The sequence below is a fragment of the Canis aureus genome, chromosome 3 (assembly GCF_053574225.1).
Source record: "Canis aureus isolate CA01 chromosome 3, VMU_Caureus_v.1.0, whole genome shotgun sequence".
NCBI lineage: Eukaryota > Metazoa > Chordata > Mammalia > Carnivora > Canidae > Canis > Canis aureus.
In genome coordinates this window covers 48,587,637-48,609,484 of record NC_135613.1, presented here as the reverse complement: position 1 = coordinate 48,609,484, position 21,848 = coordinate 48,587,637, and the positions used below count along the sequence as shown (strand labels likewise).

The 21,848-nt window shown below is 45.4% G+C and overlaps 1 protein-coding gene across 5 annotated transcripts in view; it reads right to left on the bottom strand.

The window, feature by feature from the left end:
* Window positions 1-947: 947 nt before the first annotated feature.
* The window catches only part of ALDH3A2 (aldehyde dehydrogenase 3 family member A2), a 131,736-nt gene continuing 110,835 nt past the window's right edge, over window positions 948-21,848 (bottom strand). For 4 of the 5 annotated variants that reach the window (XM_077892446.1, XM_077892448.1, XM_077892449.1 and 1 more), the window contains 10 exons: window positions 19,029-19,260; window positions 17,719-17,804; window positions 15,985-16,193; window positions 14,482-14,599; window positions 12,429-12,570; window positions 10,103-10,269; window positions 8,561-8,660; window positions 5,402-5,637; window positions 4,157-4,277; window positions 948-1,905 (listed from right to left, as the gene is read on the bottom strand). In XM_077892446.1, coding sequence (XP_077748572.1) covers window positions 4,200-4,277; window positions 5,402-5,637; window positions 8,561-8,660; window positions 10,103-10,269; window positions 12,429-12,570; window positions 14,482-14,599; window positions 15,985-16,193; window positions 17,719-17,804; window positions 19,029-19,260 — 1,368 coding nt within the window. In that variant the 3' untranslated portion in view covers window positions 948-1,905; window positions 4,157-4,199. The remainder of the gene's footprint in view (window positions 1,906-4,156; window positions 4,278-5,401; window positions 5,638-8,560; window positions 8,661-10,102; window positions 10,270-12,428; window positions 12,571-14,481; window positions 14,600-15,984; window positions 16,194-17,718; window positions 17,805-19,028; window positions 19,261-21,848) is intronic. The other variant, XM_077892447.1, reaches the window with a different exon arrangement.

Sequence of the window (21,848 nt, the reverse complement as noted above, 5' to 3'; positions counted from 1 at the left end):
GCATCTGACTCTTGATTTCGGCTCAAGTCATGATCTCAGGGTCATGAGATGCAGCCCTGTGTGGGCTCTGTGCTCCATGTGGAGTCGGCTGGAGAATCTTTCTTCTACTCCCTCTGCCCCTCCTCCCACCTCTTCCTCTGTTTAAAAAAAAAAAAACACAAATGACAGAGAAATCTTGGCTAAGAATTTAAATGAAAAAGCAAGGTTTAAAGTTGATAAATACCTGTGATAGATTAAGGCAAAAAAATGGATTTGTAGTTGGGGGAAAACTTATAGCCAAAGAATTGTCTCCGACAGGGCATAAAAGGTTCCATGCTAAGAATGTTATTAAACTTCATACCAGTTTTAGCAAATATAGTGTATTTATTTTGAAGCAGAATATGTGAATAGTCGCAATAATTTAGTTTAACTAGAAATTAGAAAATACAATTTAATATACTACATGAAAACTCCATATTGAAGTTCTGAGATATTTTATGACCAATTATCCTGATGAAGTGACAGTGTTAAGCAGCTGTTTCTTAATCTCACCTAGTGATGAATTCTTGATACCTCACCCTGTGATTAAATCACACACTCTCCAAAGGGAATTATACATTCTCTCATCGTGCAGAGGCGGGGAGGGTGGAGCCCTTGCAACCAGGAGTCACCACAGCCTGGCAGGGAGGCTGCATTCCACAGGGCTCTTTCCCACCTGGCTGAAGCACCTGGTCTCAGGTCTGGGCCAGGCTCAGGAGATCCCGTTCCTCTCCTTCCTATGTCCTCCGTCCCCTTCAGCGTGGCCAACTGCTATGGCTTACAAAGTCTGCCTCCAAACGATCCACCATCAGCCCCTCGGAGGCTCTCTAGCTCCAAAGTCCTAAATATCCAAGGCCTCTTGTCCATGACAGGAGGTGGCTTTCCGCATTAAGTCCTGAACGCTGAACTTATTCAGAAAGGGATCCCTCTGAGGTTCAGAAAAGTGAAATTTATTAGCATTGTGCTATGGGACATAAGAAATGTAAAGATTTGTCCTTCAAGATCCACTGACTTGAAACTGTAACATCCTGAGAGAGAATAAGTATTGTTATAAGTCATTTTATTACAGCATAAAATCATACCAGTTAGGTTTTGTAAGATGCAGAATTCTATGCCTACACAGGAAGTGACAGATGATACTTTTGTGAAATTGGCAACGGTCTTCCCTGAAAGCCCTGGGAAATACAAGATGTTTTGCATGGTATTAGTCACAAAAGGCATTTGTAGACAGCCACAAAACAACTGTCCCCAACAAAACACGAGGGTGGAGAACGGATGAGAAAGTAGGGAGACCACTGGTCAGATGGCACTGACAAGAGGGTTGACTCCTGAATGTCAAATCCTTATGTCCCAATGGATGAAGGACAGGATCAATTCCCACCACCAACCCATATACAATTCCAGTGCATCAAACCCTAAGCAGAGCTGGGAAGATCTAGCTCCACCTCTCTGGAAGCCGAGGGCTGATGGCTCCACAGAGAGATGGCGTAAGGCAGCAGTGGGGGCAGGGTGCCCTGTGTTCCATGAACTGGAATGAAGAAGTCACTCAACAGGTTCGGAGACTCTTTTACATCTCCCAAGGAGTCCGGGTTTAGCATAACACATCTCCTCCCCTAGACTCAAGCTCTAAGGTCTGGGTGACACAACGCCAAATTGGTTCTCCAAGTCACCAAACAGTGGGGGGAGGACTGGAGTTTGGCTGACATGGCAAGTTTTATCCATGGTGAATGGCAATGACTTTTAGGTTTGATTATGGTGCATTTGCAGTTTTCCTTACTATTTTTGGTAGGATTTTAAAACGATTGGTTCATTAACTATTTAATAGAGAAATAACTCAGTAAAGGCATCTAGGAGGTTGAACAGGATCCTTCTTCAGTAGTATCCAACCTAGAGAGAGGAGAAAGAGATTCAGGTCTCGCTGCTGGTGTAAAACCCTGCCCAACCAGCCCTGGAACATGAACCAGTTCCATATCAGGACTCTACCAATGCCTCCCATTTTAAAAGATGCTAAATACACTGAATATAAAAGGTCCCTGCATCCCTAAGAAGCAAAGTGCAGTGTGGGCTGAGGACAAAAGACTATGCCCTCTCGTACAAAACAACAAGGCAGGGAGTGGTGGTGGAGGAGGTGTTCTGTTTAGTGTTGTGAGACAACATCAGAGTTGAACTGGGAATGGAAAATGTTCACCTCCTATCCTCCAGCTGAACGGGAGACTGGAGTCCCGACATGAAATCTGAAAACTCATAAACAATTGTGCTTCTAAAATCCAAAGCGAAAAAATAAATAAATAAATAAAATAAAATCCAAAGCGTACTGAACATGATCCGTACCTATTGAGGCCGAAGAAGTTTTGCTACAACCTCAGATTTCTAACAACATCCTGAATTTTCAAAGGCTTCATGACACCTAATAATTGTAACCTTTCATATTTCTCAACATTTAAAAACCCACAGCCCCCACCATCTTTCTGTGGCTTATATTAAACTCTGTTGGAACTTTACTTTGTGTACATATGTACACACACACACACACACACACACACGTTTTAAGTGCATAGAGAACTCCACTCTGAGGTTTTGACATGCTCCCTTTCAACTGATAATTGCTGCTTTCAAATTCCATTTATTTATTTATTTATTTATTTATTTATTTATTTATTTAAGAGAGAGAGAGAGAGAGAGAGAGAGAGAGACAGGAGGAGGGAGAAGCAGTTTCCATGCCAGAAGCCCGACGTGGGACTCGATCCCAGGACTCCAGGATTGCGTCCTGGACCAAAGGCAGGCGCTAAACTGCTGAGCCACCCAGGGATCCCCTAAATTCCCATTTAAAAATGTCCCAAGCCCGTTCTCATTCTAGTGAAGTGAATTAATCAAATCACAACCGAACACATAACAAAATGTCTACTAAAAGTGCAGAAAAGCCATTTCAGAAAAATTACTGCAGTTGCAATGAAGACTGCTCAAATAAATGTACAACGTGGGCTCAGAACCACTTATTTAAAATAAAAGACAGACTTGATAAAGAAAGGACAGGAGCTCAGAGAGAAGAGCAGAGAAGCAGCAAAGAGGAAAAGAAAACCAAACCCTAACTGGTCCCACATGAAATCCAAAAATGTCCGAGCCACTTGGACATCAGCTCACAGGAATGGGAGCTGAGGTCTCCCCGTCGGAGACCACTGCTGGCTGCCCTCATCCTATGGATGAGGAACCTGAGGCCGAAGGGGGGCGCTCAGCAAAGGCCTTGCTCACCATTGTAATTCAGCTGATCTCAGAGCCAGGAATCAAAGCCACATTTTCTTATCTCCAAACTACGTTTTTATACAGTTTCTCTAGACGTTCACAGAGGAAAGCTTGTCTGCCAAACCTGTTGGGGAGCTGTGGGTGGACTACCTGGCCTGCCCTAGCCTGTCTGCCCCTGCATGCTGCACCCATGGGAGCCTTCCTGGGTTCTATGAGGATCACAGTCAGCCTGGGCCTCTGAATTTTCCATGGTGCTAAGAAGTCCCATCCCCAGCAAGAAGGTGTGTATCAGGCTGGGGACTGGTGCCTTGGGACAAGAGAAGACAATAACCAGAGACCCACGCACACCTCAGACCTCAGGACGATGCAGAGGCAGGAATCAAAAGCCTCTATACTTCACACAAGGTTCTGATTCACTCAGTTTGCCACCAGGAATTCTGAAGTCAAACTTCTTTTGAAGCACCCAAACAACTCAAAGTGACAGAATTTTTTTTTTTTTTTTTAGAAGAGTGGTCTCCAATTATAAAAGAGCTCTTGATGTGCATGTACCTACAGATCTGAGGCAGTCAGCGGGGCGACCTCCAGAAGGGCTGAGTGGAGGGGAGGTGGGAGGGGGAGCACACGTGACTCTCCTTTTTCTAGAAAAGATGAGTGCTTCATCTAGACCCAGCTGAGTCATTACCTCCACACATTTTTTAAGATCCCAGCAAGCCACCCTTGCCCTTCTTAAAGTAGGGCTAAGTCACATTTTAACACTGATAGTCTGGGCCGAGCTCCAAAATGTCTGGAGAGTTTTTCAATGACCATTAAGCCTCCCACTAGAGGAAAACTAACCACTAGACAGATCAGACCCAAAGTGGCCCGCTTTACATATAGAGAGAAAACAAGCAGCTCCTACCTCACTCTTAACAGAGAGATATGGTCCTGGAATCTGCTGGCCATCACTGCTTATTGGACAACACAGTCTGAACTCCCAGAAAACTCAACAGGGCCTTTCTCCTCAGCACAGCTTGGTATTTCTGAGAAAACCCAAATGATTTCAAATGCAACTGGTGTCTCCAATTCCACCAAAGCTGTGATACTGCAAGATGAGCTAACCCCCTTTCAAACTTAACACAAGGTCCAGATAGTGAACACAGGTATTTCCATTAAATGCTAGAAACTTGCCTCTCTTCCAAGGCTACTGTTTACGTGTGTTGTCACTGTTTGCAACACAGCTCCTCAGTCACCTAGCTGAAAACTCCAAGGACATGGTGGCCTTGTGCCCACTCCGTCCTAACTTCTGCAGTCTTGGGTCTTCTCCTTCACCCCGAGGAGACACGACCTGCCTTGGGAAGCCAGGTATCGTGGGCCGCCCAGGAGCCCATGTCTCTACAATAACTAATCACCAAAGACATAACTTATATGGTGGTCAACTGTGGAAAAGAAACGCTCGCGCTTCCCTTGCCAAAGCTGCGTCATGACTGCCATCACCCGCCAAAGAATTCTCCCCCTCTCCTGCCCAGCATGCAGATTCTAGACACACTGGAGAACTACACTGAAACCGAGACACCAATACCACAAGGATCAGAGGACTGGACAGCTCAGAATGCTGCAAGCAAGTTCTATGAGGTTTTAAACTTTTTTTTTTTTTTTTTTTTTAAAGATTTATTGATTTATTTGAGAAAGATAGAGAGTGCCAGCAGTGGGGCGGGGGGGTGGGGGGGGGGGAGGAAGAGAGAGAATCCCCAGGCAGACTCCTTGCTGAGTGCAGATCCCCAGGCAGGACTCAATCTCATGACCGACCCTGAGATCATGACCTGAGCCGAAACCAAGAATCAGACCCTTTACCGGCTTAGCCACCAGGTACCCCAGGGTTTTAAACTCTTCAGCCAGAGGTCGACACACTTCTTCTATGATCATCTAGGCTCTGCGGGTCGCATAGCCACTATTGCAAATACTCGACTTTGGCCATGCAAAGTCAGCAGGTGGTTATGGCTGACACCCCCATAAGACAGTGGGCAGGCTGCTGTTCACCGACCCGGTCCTGGACTCGGCAAGTTAACCTAACAGACAGAGTTCGTTTGTAAAATGAGAGAGCTCCCACAACAGAAAAGGTGCATCTGATAGCCATCTGGGTGGGACCAGAAAGACCGGTACTCACCTTGACAAGCACAGCCGCCAAAATGCCCAGGAAAGTTAGTACCAGCAGACTGAGTTTTCCTTTGTTGAAGCGTTTCAAAATGAAAAATTTCGCCCAGTCCACTTTTGACTGGCTGTTGGGAGGATACCTGAGCTTGTTAGCACCTTCTCTCTTTAAACTTTTTAGTAAACAGGGACGTTGATGAGAAAAAGTATCAAAGCTGTATTTCCCGTGATAAGCTCCCATCCCGCTAGAACCTGGAACAGAGGGAATAGAAAAACAGGCTCCACTGTAGGTGACACAAGCTGCCTGTTGTGTGAACCCCAACGGAGGAAGCCCACAAGACTCCTTGCTGCCTGGGACACCCCCACCTAACTTCTCACCACAAGTGGCTCTCTTTGCCAAACAGGATGCTTTCCAAGAGTCCAGCGAGGACTTGTGGCTGTCACTTATAGCCAGGACCCTGCTATGTGTTCTCTAAATCCATTCTCACCCCCTGTGTAAAGGCATCACCGCCCCGGATTCCAGGCAGAGAGAGGGAGTTTGGCAGGGTCAGGTAACCTGCCCAAGGTGGAGAATCAAAACCAGACCACGAATCCAGGTCGGCTAGACTCTTAGGTACCGTGTGTTCTTTTCCTGCTGTTCCATGTGGCTTTATTAATCCACATCCCTATACACTTTTTGCTTCCTCTAAGTTCCTAGAGAGCAACAGAGACAGGATGGCAGGGTTATCCAGCTGGGTGATAGTAAGCAAGTATAAATCTCTGTCCTCTTAAAAAGCCATGCTTTGCAACAGTCTTTATTATGGGTGATGGGGAGACAGGGGTGTATGGCACAGTGGCATAAGGCACAGGCAAATGAGGCCAGGAAGGCACTTAATGGTGCTTTCAGGGCTGCTGGCACATTGTTTTGGGGACAAGTGAAGCCACAGGGAAATCTGGCTATATCCATCAAAAGATACACATTTTTTAAGGAAAAATTGAAACTAAACATTAACACATTAACAGTGCTTATGCCGGGGAGGGTATTACGTTCCGTTCTTTGAGCCTTCTGTAATGCTTTATTTGCTCTTTCCCAAAAAAAATCCCTGTACTGCTTTTAGAGATAGGCGAAAAAGCACTTCACTTTGAAAAAAATAAATCTCAGCCTTTTGAACACAATAATTACACTCAGACATTTTTGCTAAGGAAAAGATTCAGAAGGTGCACAAACCCGTATTAGAATCCTAATACCAAAAAATCTGGAATCACAGAAACCTAATGCCAGGAATTAGTTAAAAGCAAATATGCTTCATTTGTAGGATGAGGCAGTACCTGGGGGTTACTAAAATCATGACACACAACTATCCTGATGTGGGAAAATCATCACACTATACTGTCACGTACAGGGTGAAACACAACATACAACAGGACACAATTTTGAACAAAATATTCTTGCTTTTATGTGTACATATGTGTACAAATATGTGCAAGGAAAAGGATTTTAAGGACATACCTCAGAGCTTATCTTTCAATAGTGGGGCATGGGTAATCTAAGCTATTTTGTGGGGTCTTCTAACTTTTCCAAGTTTTCGTAAGAAGGCTGTATTCCTTTTGCATTTGGCAGGGGAAAGGTTCATTTTGTTATAAAGAAGAGGGTATTGTTAATGATGCTAAATGCTACGTAGACAAGCAAAATAGGGACCAAACGCAAGTCATGCGACTTGCACTCAGGAGGCACCTGGAGCCAGGATCCTGGTGGTTACTGATGAACCAGAGACTAGAATCCAACTGAATCCTTGAAGAATCCAGGCAGTGCTGCTAGAGTAACTGCAAGCTATCTTTCCTTTCATTCATGACCTCTCCTTCCATCAGTAAACCCTGTTGCTTGACTCCTCCAAATAGCCACCCCCTTTCCAACTAGCTCCCCTGCAACCATCTGAGTCCCAACCGCCACCAGCTCCAGTCTGGACCCCTGACCTAGCCTCTCCCTACCTGCCCCCCATGTGTGCCAGGCACTGTGCTGGGTGCCGGCGATGCATTTACATCCCAGGAAGGGACATGAAACATGCATGGGAAGCAGGCCGCAGTCTACTGGCCATGGGATGAGTTGGCCTCGATTGGGAACAGGCAATCCTGATAAATAAAATGAACCACCTCATCCCCATGGACTAATCATGTGATTCCAGAGGAAGAGAACAAAGCAGCAGCTTTTAAGACCATGGCTTTTATTGTTTGCTTTTTATTATGAGAATTTATACACATTTTGTTAGCTTGAAATTCTTCTGTGAGATATTAGAGAAGCCTACCACCTGGCTCTACTCTTACTTTTCCTTCAGGAGCTAATCATCTCGAGTGTAAAAGAGGCATGTGGGTCACAGACCAAAGGGAACAGCAGGGACCAGACAATGTCCATGGAGCTACGCTGAGCACAAATTTCTGCTCGTCTTCTCTAGAACATGGGGCGTCTCTTGCTCTTTTCAGCAGACAATCCGAGGGGAGGCTACTCCCCACACAGAGGGCTGGGGGGGGGGCAGGGCAGGTGGACACTGGGGATGATGTTGCCCCACCCTGACCTGAGCAGAGAGGGATATCAGAAACCCCAGACTGAGGCCTGCTTTGGGAATTCTGCACCCCATCATTTACTACCTCATTTTAAGAAAGAGTGGGGGCACCTGGGTGGCTCAGTGGTTGAGTGTCTGCCTTTGACTCAGGTCCTGGGATCAAGTCCAGCATTGGGTTCCCCGCAGGGAGCCTGCTTCTCCCTCTGCCTATGTCTCTGCCTCAGTCTCTTGTGTGTCTCTCGTGAATAAATAAAATCTTAAAAAAAAAAAAAACAAAAAACCCCACACACAGAGGGATCTTATCAATCAATTTGAGACCTGACTTTCGACCTCCCAAATCCCCTAACTCTAAGAGGAGGACAGTAACCAAGTAATAGCCAATAAATAAGCCAACCAATGTAAGGAACAGAACTGTCACACAGATGGTGCTGGGTGCTAATGATGGAAAGTGAGTGACAGGAGAGTCACCCTTTGGTGGGAGCGCCTGGCAGGGCGGTGGGAAGGCCCCTTTCCATGGGTTGCGGGGAGGCCTCTAAGAAGACAGGGAGGTACAGATCTGCAGGCTGCCTGGACAGGTGATCTGACAAGCAGCAGGACCTTGACAATCTATGCCCCGAATGGCAGAGAGGAATACTCACCCACACCTCCAAAGGGTAAAGAGCTGAGTGTGAAGTGCATGATGACATCATTGGCTGTGACACCACCGCTGGACGTGCCGTTGATCATCTGTCTGACAAGCTGGAGAATGGGACAAAAGCTCCAGGTCAGCAGTGCCCATGGCATGCCGACTCCATGTATTGGCAATGACTAACTCAAGTCTGGCACACTGGGCCAAATACATACATGCTTTCAAGCGTTGTTCAATTTAGCAAACGTGACTCGAAACCTTCTGCTCAGATACACATCTAGTCCTCCGAGGGAGGCGGCACTGAACCGGTCCTGTTCGTTTCACCACTGCCAGGAGCCAGAGTTACCCAAGACGGCCACGGAGATCTTTGTTTATACGGGACAGTCCAGGCTATATTCTGGTTTTTAAATATCGCTAAAATTTCTCCCTCTCTGATCTAGGTTATGGTGTGTGATGAATAGACACCATTTAGTTTTTAGGAACTGCAAAGAATATGTAACTGTTCAGACATGGCATTCTATTTATTTTGAAGAAGTGGTTGGCCTAAGATCAGAAGAGGCATGAGGACATCTGACTGGCAAATGTCATTGCACCCAGTGCCCACAAGCCCTCGGGAGTCCAAGTTATGAGTGTCACAGTGGACTGTGGTCAGACAGTGACCCCATGGCTGGGAAGCATGCCCCTTGGACCTCCACCCTGACCAGTGACCCGAGGCGTCAAGGTTCTTGTCCACATTACCTCTGGTCATTTAAAATGTCACACCACTGTTAATAATCCATTATTTACAGAGGCCCATGCAGTCAGCATCACTCATGAAGCTGTATCTCCACAACACGGCAGGCTCTAGACGCTGCCATGTTACCACAAGAGGCTCTCCACAAAACACCTGGTTCGTGAACTCCTCAGCCCTTGACCGGTCCTATCTCCCCCAGGGTCTCGCATCTCTCCAGAGGGCTCCTGAGCCTCCTTGCCCACCTTGAGGCCACTGACCCTTGGCAACAGCCAGTCTCCATATGAGGCTAAGGAATGAGCCATGTGGCAGAGTGGCAGAGCCACTCATTCTGTTGTAATACTATGTGACACTCTCTCCTAGCTGGGATGGCTCCATTGCTCTAACAGCAAAGGAACTCGGGAAAATGAAGTCTGAGATTTCACTACCATGTCCACAACTGTGCCAGAGATCTCTGTCCCACATGCCCACCTGAATGGCCACAAATGTCACTGGTTAAGAGGGAGAAAGCCCTGTGGAGTAATGGCAGAGAATCTTCTAATGCTGGTATATGAAAACCTTCCAATTACAGGGGAGATGTTTGTGAGTGCTAACCCTTGTGACCCAGCCCTGAAGACTCCGGTCTGACCCCTGGGAGTGTGGGAAAGGTGAAAGCCATAACCCCAGGGCCTCATTACCCAAGAAGAGCAATCTGTGAGTAGGGCCTCACTTGGCAGACTCCATTACTGTACAAAAGAGACCATCACTGGCTTTGTGGCCAAGGAGGACCACGGCTCTACGATCACGGCTTGTGCCAGCGAGCCGTTCTCCAGAGCGTTTTACCTTATCATTGTGAGAAAATATGTAGAAAGCCAGGGGCTTTTCACGGCTGTTTATGAATTTTATGGCTTCATCAGCATTCTTTACAGGAACTATTGGAAGAATTGGTCCAAAAATTTCTTCTTGCATTACCCTGCTTTCAGGATCAACATCACTAAGTATTGTCGGGGCTGAAAAACAAAGGCGTGAAATGAAATCCTAAAGCAGAAGACAGGAATGGCGAACTCTCACCATGTTTGTTTGGCTGGCTCACTGATCCAATCCCTTCCCACTCCTGCCCAAGGATTAGCTACTAGGGAAACAAAAAAGTCCTGAGGCTTGACATGGGTGAAATGTGCACATATGTCTCTAAGTATGTGCATCAGGGAAGCCCCACGCGAACCAAGGAAAAGACACACTTGAGTCTATTCCCACTTAACCCTGTTCACAGCCATATTCACATGTACCAAAAGGTTGTTTCCACTTTTTTTTTCAAGATTTTATTTATTTATTCATGAGACACCCAGAGGCAGAGACAGAGGGAGAAGCAGGCTCCCTGTGGGGAGTTCAATGTGGGACTCGATTCCAGGACCCCAGGATAATGCCCTGGGCCAGAGGCAGACACTCAACCACTGAGGTGCCCCTGTTTTCACTTTTCTGTGGATAGGTCTTTCTGAGAACGCAGACAGCTCTTCTGTGGATCAAATCAACACTACTCCTGAATTCAAGTGCTTCTGTGCATATGATCTCTGACCTTTATTTCAACTCTGTTAGGTTAAGAAAATATACATCAATGGTCAGGAATCCCTGAGTTCAGTGTTCCATCCACTATGGGGAAGGCACACAAGAAAGGAAGCGAACATGCCAGGTCAGTCACCAATCAGCTCCCAAAGACCCTATATACAAGCCAGGCCATCAACTAGAAGAGAAGACACCTGTCAATAACAAGTGTCCTCTCTTCCTTGTCCCCTAATTTCTTACTTGGTCAACCTGGCCACGTGGCATAAGACAGCTCTCACCAGCACCCTCCAAGGGTGTCTATGCTGCTATCGGGGCTCAAAAAACCATCAGTTTGGGTGTATGCTCTCCACGTAGCCCTGCACTCAAGTAAGGTAACCCTGACTCTAGGTCAGGGGAGGGTTCCTAACTGGATGAGTGAATCACAACAGACCTTTCCTCTCTCTTGCCATTGATTTGCCAAGGAGTGGGCCAAATCAGGCTGATGGAAAAACAAGAAAGATGAAAAACTGGGAGTATGGATGCCATTCCTGAGCTCTGAATGAACAGGTTGGAAGCACCTCAGGAGAGAATACAATTTTTCCTCTTTAAGCTCTTTAGAATTTGGGGTTTTTTTAAGTTGGGTTTTTTGGGGATGTGCAGCATCCCATCTGACAAGAGGGAATAAGTAAAGCTATTTATAACAGTTCTTTTGCTGAGTAATTTTGTGTTACTTCCATCACCTATGTTACTCTAGAACAATGTGTTCAAAATGCAACTGCAGTACATATTCCTGACAAAGAATAAAAGAACACAAAGTAAAAGTAAGCAAATAATGTCAAGCACAACAGAGCAAAACATTATTTCTGGTGGCACCTGGGTGGCGTGGTCAGTTAAGCATGTGCCTCTTGGTTTCGGCTCAGGTCATGACCTCAGGGTCATGAGACTGAGCCCCACCTCAGGCTCTATGCCCAGTGCAGAGTCTACTTAAGATTCTCCCCCTCCTCCTTTTGCCCCTCTGGCCCCTTGCCCTGCCCCCTCGAAAGAAAGAAAGAAAAGAAAAGAAAGAAAGAAAGAAAGAGAATAGAGAGAAGAAAGAAAAAAAGAAAGAAAAGAAAAAGAAAGAAAAGAGAAGAGAAGAGAAGAGAAAAGAAAAGAAAAGAAAAGAAAAGAAAAGAAAAGAAAAGAAAAGAAAAGCAAACGAAAGAGAGAAAGAAATCCTAAAAAAATAAAATAAAAATGAAACAACAAAACATTATTCCTGGAACAGTACTGCCACTGGCTACTTGTGGTAAAACGACTTCCTCCACGGTCTGTCCTTCCAGCCAGAAACCAGAAAGGATTACACAACACTTGTATTTTGCTTCTCAGGGTGGTTAGGTTACAGGTTGTAGAAGAAAAAAAAAAAATAAAAATCTACGTAAAGGCAAGAAGCCAGTGCAATAAGGGTGGTGTGGTGCTGTTATTTATAAAGACCTAAAACCATCTCTGAGTGATTTATAAGCCCATATACCTAAAAGCAGTGTGTAATTGTTCATTAAACATTATGCATCCAAAGGTTTATTCAGTAAATAGCATTGATGACAACTGTCATGCTGCGGTGTCCCCAGAGCAAAAGGTGAATTTCCATTACCTATGTAGCGTGTGGCCTCATCGGTCTCCCCACCGAAAGCTATTTTCTGTCCTTCAAGCAAACTTAGTATCCTCTTAAAATGACGAAGATTGATGATCCTCTCATAATCAGGAGATTCTTTTATATTTTCACCATAAAATTCCTATTTAAAACAATAGTATTTAATTGCCACAAAAGACTCATATTTCAGTTTCTTGAATAAATACAAACCCCACTCGTGCCCCCAAAGCCATCTGGTTTTAGATCACTGCCCACATTCCTCAAGTCACTGAATAGCATTTCTACCTTTTGGCAGTTGAGGGACAAGAACTCAAGCAGATGCACACACTGAGGACTCTTCATAGTATCCAGGGTTCATGTGGATCTCTTGCAGACTGCCCAGGCGCTATCCCGGGGTGAATGTGGGTGCTGGGGGTAGTCTGGCTCTGAGTCAGGGCCACCCCTCCATGCACACTGCAGCTGTGGCTGCTTCCCTGCTAGGAGCTGCGTGTTGTGGCAGAGACTGTGTGGCCTCTAAAGCCAAGTATTTTTACTCTACAGCCCTTCCCAGAAAAAAGTCTGAGCTTTGTGCTATTTCACTGTTTTACATCCTCTCTGGACTGGTCTTCCCAGCAGTGACAGGAAGACCACTTCAAGAATCAAAGTTTTGGTAAATTAATCTCAAAAATCATTTCGTCAGAATTTATTACATGAAACAAATACAAAATTCCTAAATTGCCCTATTGCTTCAAAGCATTATGGGGGCTCTCCATTTACTCTCAAGTCAAAAGGGTGCCCACCCACCCTCCAAGCAAGGCCCTCAGACCTAGGCACTAAGAATCACCCAGGCAGCTGGCTGACGCGTGCTCCTGGGCCCAACTCCAGAGCCACCAATGGTGTTTTGCAATGCTACTTGCACCTTAGAATCACCAGGAGACCCCAGACCAACTGAATCAGTCTTTGGAAAGTGAGGACTGGAAACGTTTCATTAATGGCTCCCTGGTAGGAACTCCACTGAGAACCGCTATCCTAAGGACAGAAATGCCTCGAAGGAAGGCAGAGGGGATCTTATTCCTTTGACACTGAGTCCTCCCCATACTCAGTGAAGCACACCTTCTCCAACCCCCAATGGTTTTCCGTCTCACAGACACCTTTAAGACATGCTGTCCCACATTCTTCAAGTCTGGCTAATACCCCTTTTCATGTTCTCCTTGTCGGGCCCCATCTCCAGTCCTATCCCTTAGATTCCAGTCCTAGATCGAGACCCTCAGCCCCTTGTGTCTGAGTGACCCTGCCTGGGTCCCTGCTTTTCTCTCAACTTCCAGGACACACTCTTCATCCTCTCATCACAATGTGACTCTTTGGTGTTCCTGATCCTTCCTTTTAGTGCTCAGTTAGCATCTGTCCAGTGAACCATGACTGTTCCAGTAATTTCTCCCACCCAGGGGGCTTAATGAACCACCCCCAAACCAGTGAGGCCAATCACACTGGTCTACCCCTTTCCTTTCTTCCAATCTAAATGCTACATTTCTTTGAGGCTTAGTGCAGGCTGCTACCACAGTATTTCTCGATTCCTTCTAGAGAGATCTTTACTATGAACACCCTGGAAGACTGATAAGCAGGTCGAGTATAGTATCCAAGGTATTTGATTAACACCCTCCTCCAAACTACTGGCCTTCCTAGCCCTCTGCATACACAAGAGCAGATCACCTTAAGCAATGCCCAACAAGCCAAAGGGCCTCTGACTGCATTTAAAAGGATTGGCAACATCCTCTCAAACCCACAGAACATAGTTGTTTAATTTTTTTTTTTTCCAAAGCATATGCCACAGCTAACCAGTTGTTTTTACACACCAACTAGGCAGCTGAAGTGGGTTAAACACCAAACTAATCTTGCTCCTAGACATTCTGTGAAAGGTGCCCAGAGCATTTTTAAGGCCATAAATGAATTCAGTCATATATGCTAATAGAATTCTCCCAGGCGGGAGGAGAGAACAAGGATGCTGTCTGCACACAGCTAAATTAGACCCGTATCTTAACAAAACCAGTGGAGATCAGATGTGTTAAACACAAACCTTCACAGTTTCCTTAATCTTCTGCACAATTTGATTCTGGAGGGACGGTTCGCAGAGAACGTAGTCAGGAGCAATGCAGGTCTGACCACAATTCATGTACTTCCCCCAAGTTATACGCCTGAGGTGGGAGAAACCAAAATAGCCACAGAATTCAGTCTACTATTCATCTGCTACCGACTTTTGTGTTCTTGGAATATTTTGCAACTATCATGTATTCATAGTTTTACTTAGGAGTCTTTGTAATCTTTATAAAGAATAAAAATGTTTTAAAAACTCATCTCTAATAAATCAGTTGATTAGAACTTAGAACGCATTTTCCTACCAATATAGGATATGCTAAGGAGCAGGGAAATTTTCATGCCAGCTTATGGGAAACAGTACTTTGTAAGCAGTGAAGCCATTACCTACTTTGAGATTTGAGAAAAGCAGCAAGCTCCCCAGCCCCTCTACTCCTTCCCCTCTAGCCAAGAGGAGACCTGGGGTGTCAGGAGCTCCATACAGTCTTCAATTCTCCTGACTGTGGCTCTTGGTCCTGCTGACAAGATGTTCAGGGGTATAGAGCAAGACAGCTAGCCCAGCTGCTAGTCCACTCTCTTCCCTATGGACCTCTTCCCCACCCTGGAAAGCCACAGCCACATATGGAGCAAAGCCTGCGCTCTGAACCCTTACTGCAGGACTCATGTTCTGACAAGGAGACAACCTGGACACAGCCTACATGCCCACAGACCCTCTTTGCCCATCTCTGAAGGGGAGAGAAAAGCCAGACCACCCCAGGCACACAGTCAGTTCTGGGTTTTGGCACTTCCTGGTTGCTAAACCTGATTCACAGAGAACCTGAAACCTTTTGTTTTCTGGTTCCCAGCTGCAAGATATTATTCAAAGTTAAAATATGAGTACTACTGATTTTGTCAACAAAGGGACTCGTTAGAAGAGGTTAGCATAAAACCTTTCTGTTGGAAATCGAAAGGTTTTATTTTATTTTTTAAGATTTTATTCATTTATTCATGATGCACAGAGAGAGAGAGAGAGAGAGAGAAGCAGAGACACAGCCAGAGGGAGAAGCAGGTTCCATGCCGGGAACCTGACGTGGGACTCGATCCCGGGACTCCAGGATCACACCCCAGGCCAACAGCAGGCACTAAACCGCCAAGCCACCCAGGGATCCCCCTGGAAAATCAAAAGATTTTAATTAGGCACATGCCATGCTTTACCTACTTCCTGGATCGTCTACCAGCAGAACAGTTAAATTTCTTGCCAGGTCTATAATCCCAGAAAAAGAAAACTTTTTGTAGCTCCTAAGGGCAACCATGCAATGTCAAGACCCACTGCTAATTTCTTCTGGCAGTGGCACAAAGGGACAGTTTATGAAAGAGTTCTAACACCCCTAGGGACGGCAACCATCCAAGCCTCATGACGTCTCTCACAGCCAGGAGGCCCAGCACCCTGGTGCCAAGAGGATCCACCAACATGTCAGTCAAGAAACCCTCAGGTAACCAGTCTCACCTGCAGGCAATGTCCAGGTCACAATCTTTGTCGACATAACACGGGCTCTTCCCTCCTAGTTCCAGAGTAACAGGGGTCAGATGCTTAGCAGCAGCTTCCATGACAATTTTTCCAACTGCTGTGTTCCCCGTATAGAGAATGTGGTCGAATCGCTGCTTCAGGAGCTCTGTGGTTTCTTCGACGCCACCATTGATAACAACATACAAGTCCTTGAAGAAGAAACAGAAGCATAGATGTTGCCCCCGTTAATCCTACCACCTAACAAGCAATTTCTTAGACATAAACCTGTAGTTTTCGGGAATATCAGAAAAATATAGGACCGGCGCCAGTAGGCACACTGGAGGGAATTGACAGAGGATAAGTAGACAACACAGTCTGATGGCGTCTGAGACCCATCTCAACCTGCGGTGGCACTGATCAGAAAATCCGCAGATTCCCATATCAGCTCGGCAGTGAAGAAAGCATTTCTTTTCTTCCCTGGTTGGATTTGACCAGGGAAATGCATGAGATGGGGCCATGTGAGCTGAAAGTTTTTTTGTTGTGGTTGTTTTTAAGATTTTATTTATTCATGAGAGCCAGAGAGATGCAGAGACACAGGCAGAGGGAGCCTGATGTGGGACTCGATCCCGTGACTCCGGGATGATAACCTGAACCAAAAGCAAACACTCAACCACTAAGCCACCCAGACGTCCCTAAGCTGAAGGTTTTGATGAAGTTTGCTGTCAGTGACCACAGACAGGTCCCAGATGAGTGTCTCAAGCTGAAGGACCTCACCCTACACTACAATGCAGGGCTTAGCCCATGCCAGGAACCGGTAAATAAATGCTGAACGATCAGTACTTGAAGCAGCACAGGTGAGACCACTCATTTTTGAAGCCAGATCTGGGCTCAATCTGGGCTCCGTCATTTGGTAGCTAGGGGATCTTCAGCAATCCTACTGAACACCTGTAAGTCTGTTTCCTTATGTAGGACTGAGGAGAGGCCACATAGCTTTGGACTGAGCCCTTATGAGCTTTGAACTCAGCCTACTGCGTTCTTATTAACAGCTACCATGGAAAAACATCTTGTGTAGCAGCAGCCTGAGAAGCAATGACAGGGAACAGAAGAAAGGAAGGGACAGAGCCAGGTGTTCATAAGACTCAGAGACAGCAAAAAAAAAAAAAAGACTCGGAGACAGCAGCATGAGATGCTCATGCTTCCATCTGATCTACTAATCTACTAGGGGTGCTCATCAGTTCTCACTCCACAGCTCAACTGTCCAGCATATGTTTCAAGTTTTAACTTGCATAGGTTAATCTACAGAACGTATGTGATCGGGCCCCCGATCTGACTCCCCATGGAGTCAGACAGTGAAGAATTTGCCCCCGGTGAGAGGCAAAGCAGGAACCCTCAAACTCTATCTTCTGGTTCCAAATCCCGCTCAACCCATGACATTTCCCAGTCTTCATCACCCTTTTGAACTGGATAACCATAGCTATTAGGACAATTAGTTCTGCGGCTGCTGTAGCAGTGATAAGATAGCAATGAGAACCCACGGTTAGCCTCCAGCATTAGAGTAATATGTACAACTCCAGCTATGACATTTTAAAGTTGCCTTTCAATGAGAACAAAATTAGGACTCTTCCTACGGCAATTCCCTGTAGACAGCCATCCATGGCACACACTAGTAGAAGATCAGATGTGTATCCCCCGACTATAAACACCCATGGTGAAGACGGGTGAAGACATGATTACCTGGTCTAAATACCGTGGGAGGAGTTCAGCCAAGATCTTAGCTGTTTTTTCACTTAGTTCAGAAGGCTTGATGATGACAGCATTTCCTAAACAAAGACAACAGAACAGCATCTTTTAATACTTGAGTGACTTTAATACCTACCAAAATGATGTTCATGGTGGGAATATAGGCTAGGTTCTCACATTACTTTTGCAGCTTTGAATTCTCTTCCTCAACAAGCGTAAGAGCTTATCTTTTTTTTTTTTTTTTAAAGATTTTGAGAGAGAGCACGTGCACATGCATGCCTAGGCAACTGGGGGGAGGGGCAAAGGGAGGGGGTGAGGCAGACTCCCTACTGAGCAGTCTAACATGGAGCCCAAAGTGGGGCTTAATTCCAGAATCCCCAAATCATGACCTGAGTAGAAGGCAGAAACTTAACTGACTGAGCCACCCAGGCACCCCAAGAGCTAGTCTTATGCCCTTAAATTCCAACTGCTTGGTTCTCATTAGCTTCACATCTCTGACAACTGGCTCAAAAATCCTCCTCCACTCCTCCCATTTCCACCACTGGACTTTCCTGTTTGCCTTGGAATTATTGGACAAACAAGCCTTGTCAACATAAAGTTGTTGATCAGGATCCAGCAGAAGTGTGGAATTAATCTGGCATTTGCTGTACACACAAGCTACCATAACTCCCACCACCCACAGCCGAAGGAAGAAACTGGTCAGACAAAACCAAAAGCTTCATCCAGGACCACAGCTGGCAACTAAAACCACACTAGAACATGGATGGCTGACTCCAAATGCCTGGACCTGTCAACTCATGCTTTTAGACCCTCATAGGTTCATTTTCTGGGTTATCTCAAAAAACAATTACTGTGTAAGTCTCTGGAGCCCATTTAAAAAAATAATAATAAAGGGGTACCTGCCTGGCTCAGTCAGTAGAGCATGTGACTCTTAATCTTGGGATTATGAGTTTGAACCCCACACTGGATGTAGAGATTACTTAAAAAAAAAAAATCCCTTTGTACATCATAGCTCCTCCCAGTCCAGAGAGACCCAATAATATCCAACCCCAAAATCAGCTTTGACCAGTTCCACCTCGTGGAACTTTCTCTCTCACCCATCTTGAGAGTGTACTTTCACTTTAATATACTTTGTACTTGTTAAAAATATATAGGTATGATGACAATACTTTTGCATTCTCAGTACACTGCTGGTGTAAGCCACCAAAGCAAATGCATTTAATTAGCCACTGTCCTAAATTTACAACCAAAGTGAGAGAATAAGCCCCTCCAAAGAGTTACAAAGACAGAGGCTGACACCAGACCTGCAGCAATGGCTCCAATCAGAGGCTGAATGGTGAGAACAAAGGGGTAGTTCCAAGCTCCAATAATCAGTACGACTCCCAGGGGCTCCGGTTGAACATAGGCCTCATCCAGCATGGTGAACAGGTTCTTCTTAGCTGGTTTAGCAGCAACCCATTCAGGAAGATTCTCCAGCACAAGATCAAGTTCCCCAAGAACGGTAATGACTTCCTGACTGTATGCATTGAGTTCACTCTGTTATAAGAGAATCATAGTTAACCTTGCATGAGTCTGGGACACTCAGCCCTGAAAGCCAAAAACTAGGTCAGGTACACCTGCAGTGACAAGTGGCATTATGAGACAAGCTGGGTTGCCATGCAGATTCCTTTTGCACCCTTCTTGCCCTGAACAGCAGCTTGCTACCTTCCACTCTTAACATTGTCAACCCCTCAATCCTTCTTTACTGACCCAAGCCTTTTAAAGTCAGGACTAGGGGCCCCTGGGTGCGTCTGCCTTTAGTTCAGGTTGTGATCCCGGGGTCCTGGGATTGAGTCCTGCATCAGGCTCCCCTCAGGGAGCCTGCTTCTGCCTCTGCCTCTGCCTTTCACTGTCTCTCATGAATGAATAAATAAAATCTTTAAAAATAAAGTCAGGACTAAACATTACCTCTTTCAGAAAGGAAGATTTCCCTGATTAATATTAGTCTGTTTTGATCACACTTTATAAACGACAGCAATTCTGCTTCTGATGTGTACCTTAACATTTCACCCTTACACAGATTTATAACTGTACTCACATTCTATCTGTGGATGTTTTGTTTCCCAAATTTAAATCCCTCAAGGGCAAGGAACTTCCTGTTTTTCTTTAGTAATCACAGATGTACTTACACAAATACCTGTAGAATGACTGATTTGTCCTTTCTGAAATCTTAACTACGTCACCTTATTTATTTGGTATCACAGCTTCTCTCTACCAAATGTACTAGAAAAGAAGGTTTATAGTTACTTTTGTTCCTATTACTACTGGCATTACTACCCTTCAAAATAATCTTTGAAAGGGGGAAGTGAGACTCACAGAGCCAGAGCAACGCTTTGTTACCGCTGGAATAAAATGTAAAAACAAGACAACAATAATATTAGAAAATAGAGAGTAATATTCCCTAAATACTACCCCAAACTCTGCTACTCAAAAAGTGGTTCCAGGATTTTTTGGGACGATGGTGGAGGAGGAGGATTCTGAGCTCACCTCCTCCCATGGACACTCCAAGGGTACAAGTGCACAGAGTGACTCTGTCGGAGAAAGACCTAAAGACCCACAGAAACCTCTTCCACAACTAACGACAAGGCTACTTGGAGAAGGGTGGGAGGGGCAGAGACCCGGTCTAGTCCAAACACACACCTCTGGCATGGGGACCCACAAACAGCAGTAATACCCTGCATGGAGATCCTCCCCGGAGAGGGAGGGGTTCAAGCCCCACCATCAGGTGTCCCAGCCCTGGGGACCTGCACCAAGGAGCCTGGCTTTGAAAATCAGCAGGCTTAACCGGGATGCAGATGGGGTTAATTAAGAACCGGAGGGCTTTAGGACACCAAGACTCTGCTCTTAAACTGCCTATACGCAAACTCACACACTCAAAGACCCAGCACCGAAGTAGCAGTTTGAAAAGTGCCTGGGCGGCTCAGTCAGTTAAGCATCTGCCTTCAGCTCAGGTCATGATCCTGGGGTCCTGGGATCAAGTTCCGAGTCTGGATCCCTGCTCAGCAAGAAACTTGCTTCTCCCTCTCCCTCTGATCCTCTCGCCCTGCTTGTCGTCTCTCTTTAACAAATCTTTCAAAAAAATTTTTTTTATTTAAAAAAATTTTTTTAAAAAGTGCCTGGGCCATAAGTGAAGGAGATTTACTGACTAGTTTTAGGGTGTATACCATATTAAAAATTGAAATACCACACAATCCGGCAATTTCACTTCTGAATATTTATCCAAAGAAAATGAAAACGCTAATTAAGAGGAACCCGGCTTGCTCAGTCAGTAGAGCACGAAACTCTTGATCTCGGGAGTGTGAGCTCAAGCCCCACGTTGGGTGCAGAGATTATTCTAAAAAATAAAATCTTGGGGCACCTGGGTGGCTCAGTGGTTGAACGTCTGCCTATAGCTCAGGGCATGATCCCAGGTCCTGGAATCGAGTCCCACATCGGGCTCCCTGCAGGGAGCCTGCTTCTCCCTCTGCCTATGTCTCTGTCTGTCTCTGTGTGTCTCTCATGAATAAATAAAATATTTTAAAAAATAAAATCTTAAAAGAAAAACACTATTTTAAAAAGATGTATGTATCCCTACGTTCACTGCAGCATTATTTACAATCGCCAAAATATGGAAGCAACCTAAGTGATACATGAACAGATAACAAAAATGTAGTACATACACATACATCTATGTACCTATAGACGTATATAATGAAATACTCCTCTGTCCTAAAAAGGCATGAAATCTTGCCATATAGGACAAGAGGGGGACCTAAAGAGGGTGAAATAAGTGGAATAAACCATACTGCAGACCTACGTTTTACATCTGAAACTAACGTCTCAACTATACTTCAATTAAAAAAAAAATGGAGTAATAATTTTTAATAGGTGTCGTTCCAAAACAGCATGGGATCACCTGGGAGCTTGTTAGAAACTTCCAATCTCAGATGCCCTCCAAGACCTACTGAACCATAACTGGCATTTTAACAAGATCCCCAGGTGATTCACCAAGACACTCTTGAGTTTGCGGAGCACCGGCCTAAAACACAGAGTCAAGGAGGAAAACTTCAGTACAATAATGACAACCAAAAAAAACCTCAGTCTAC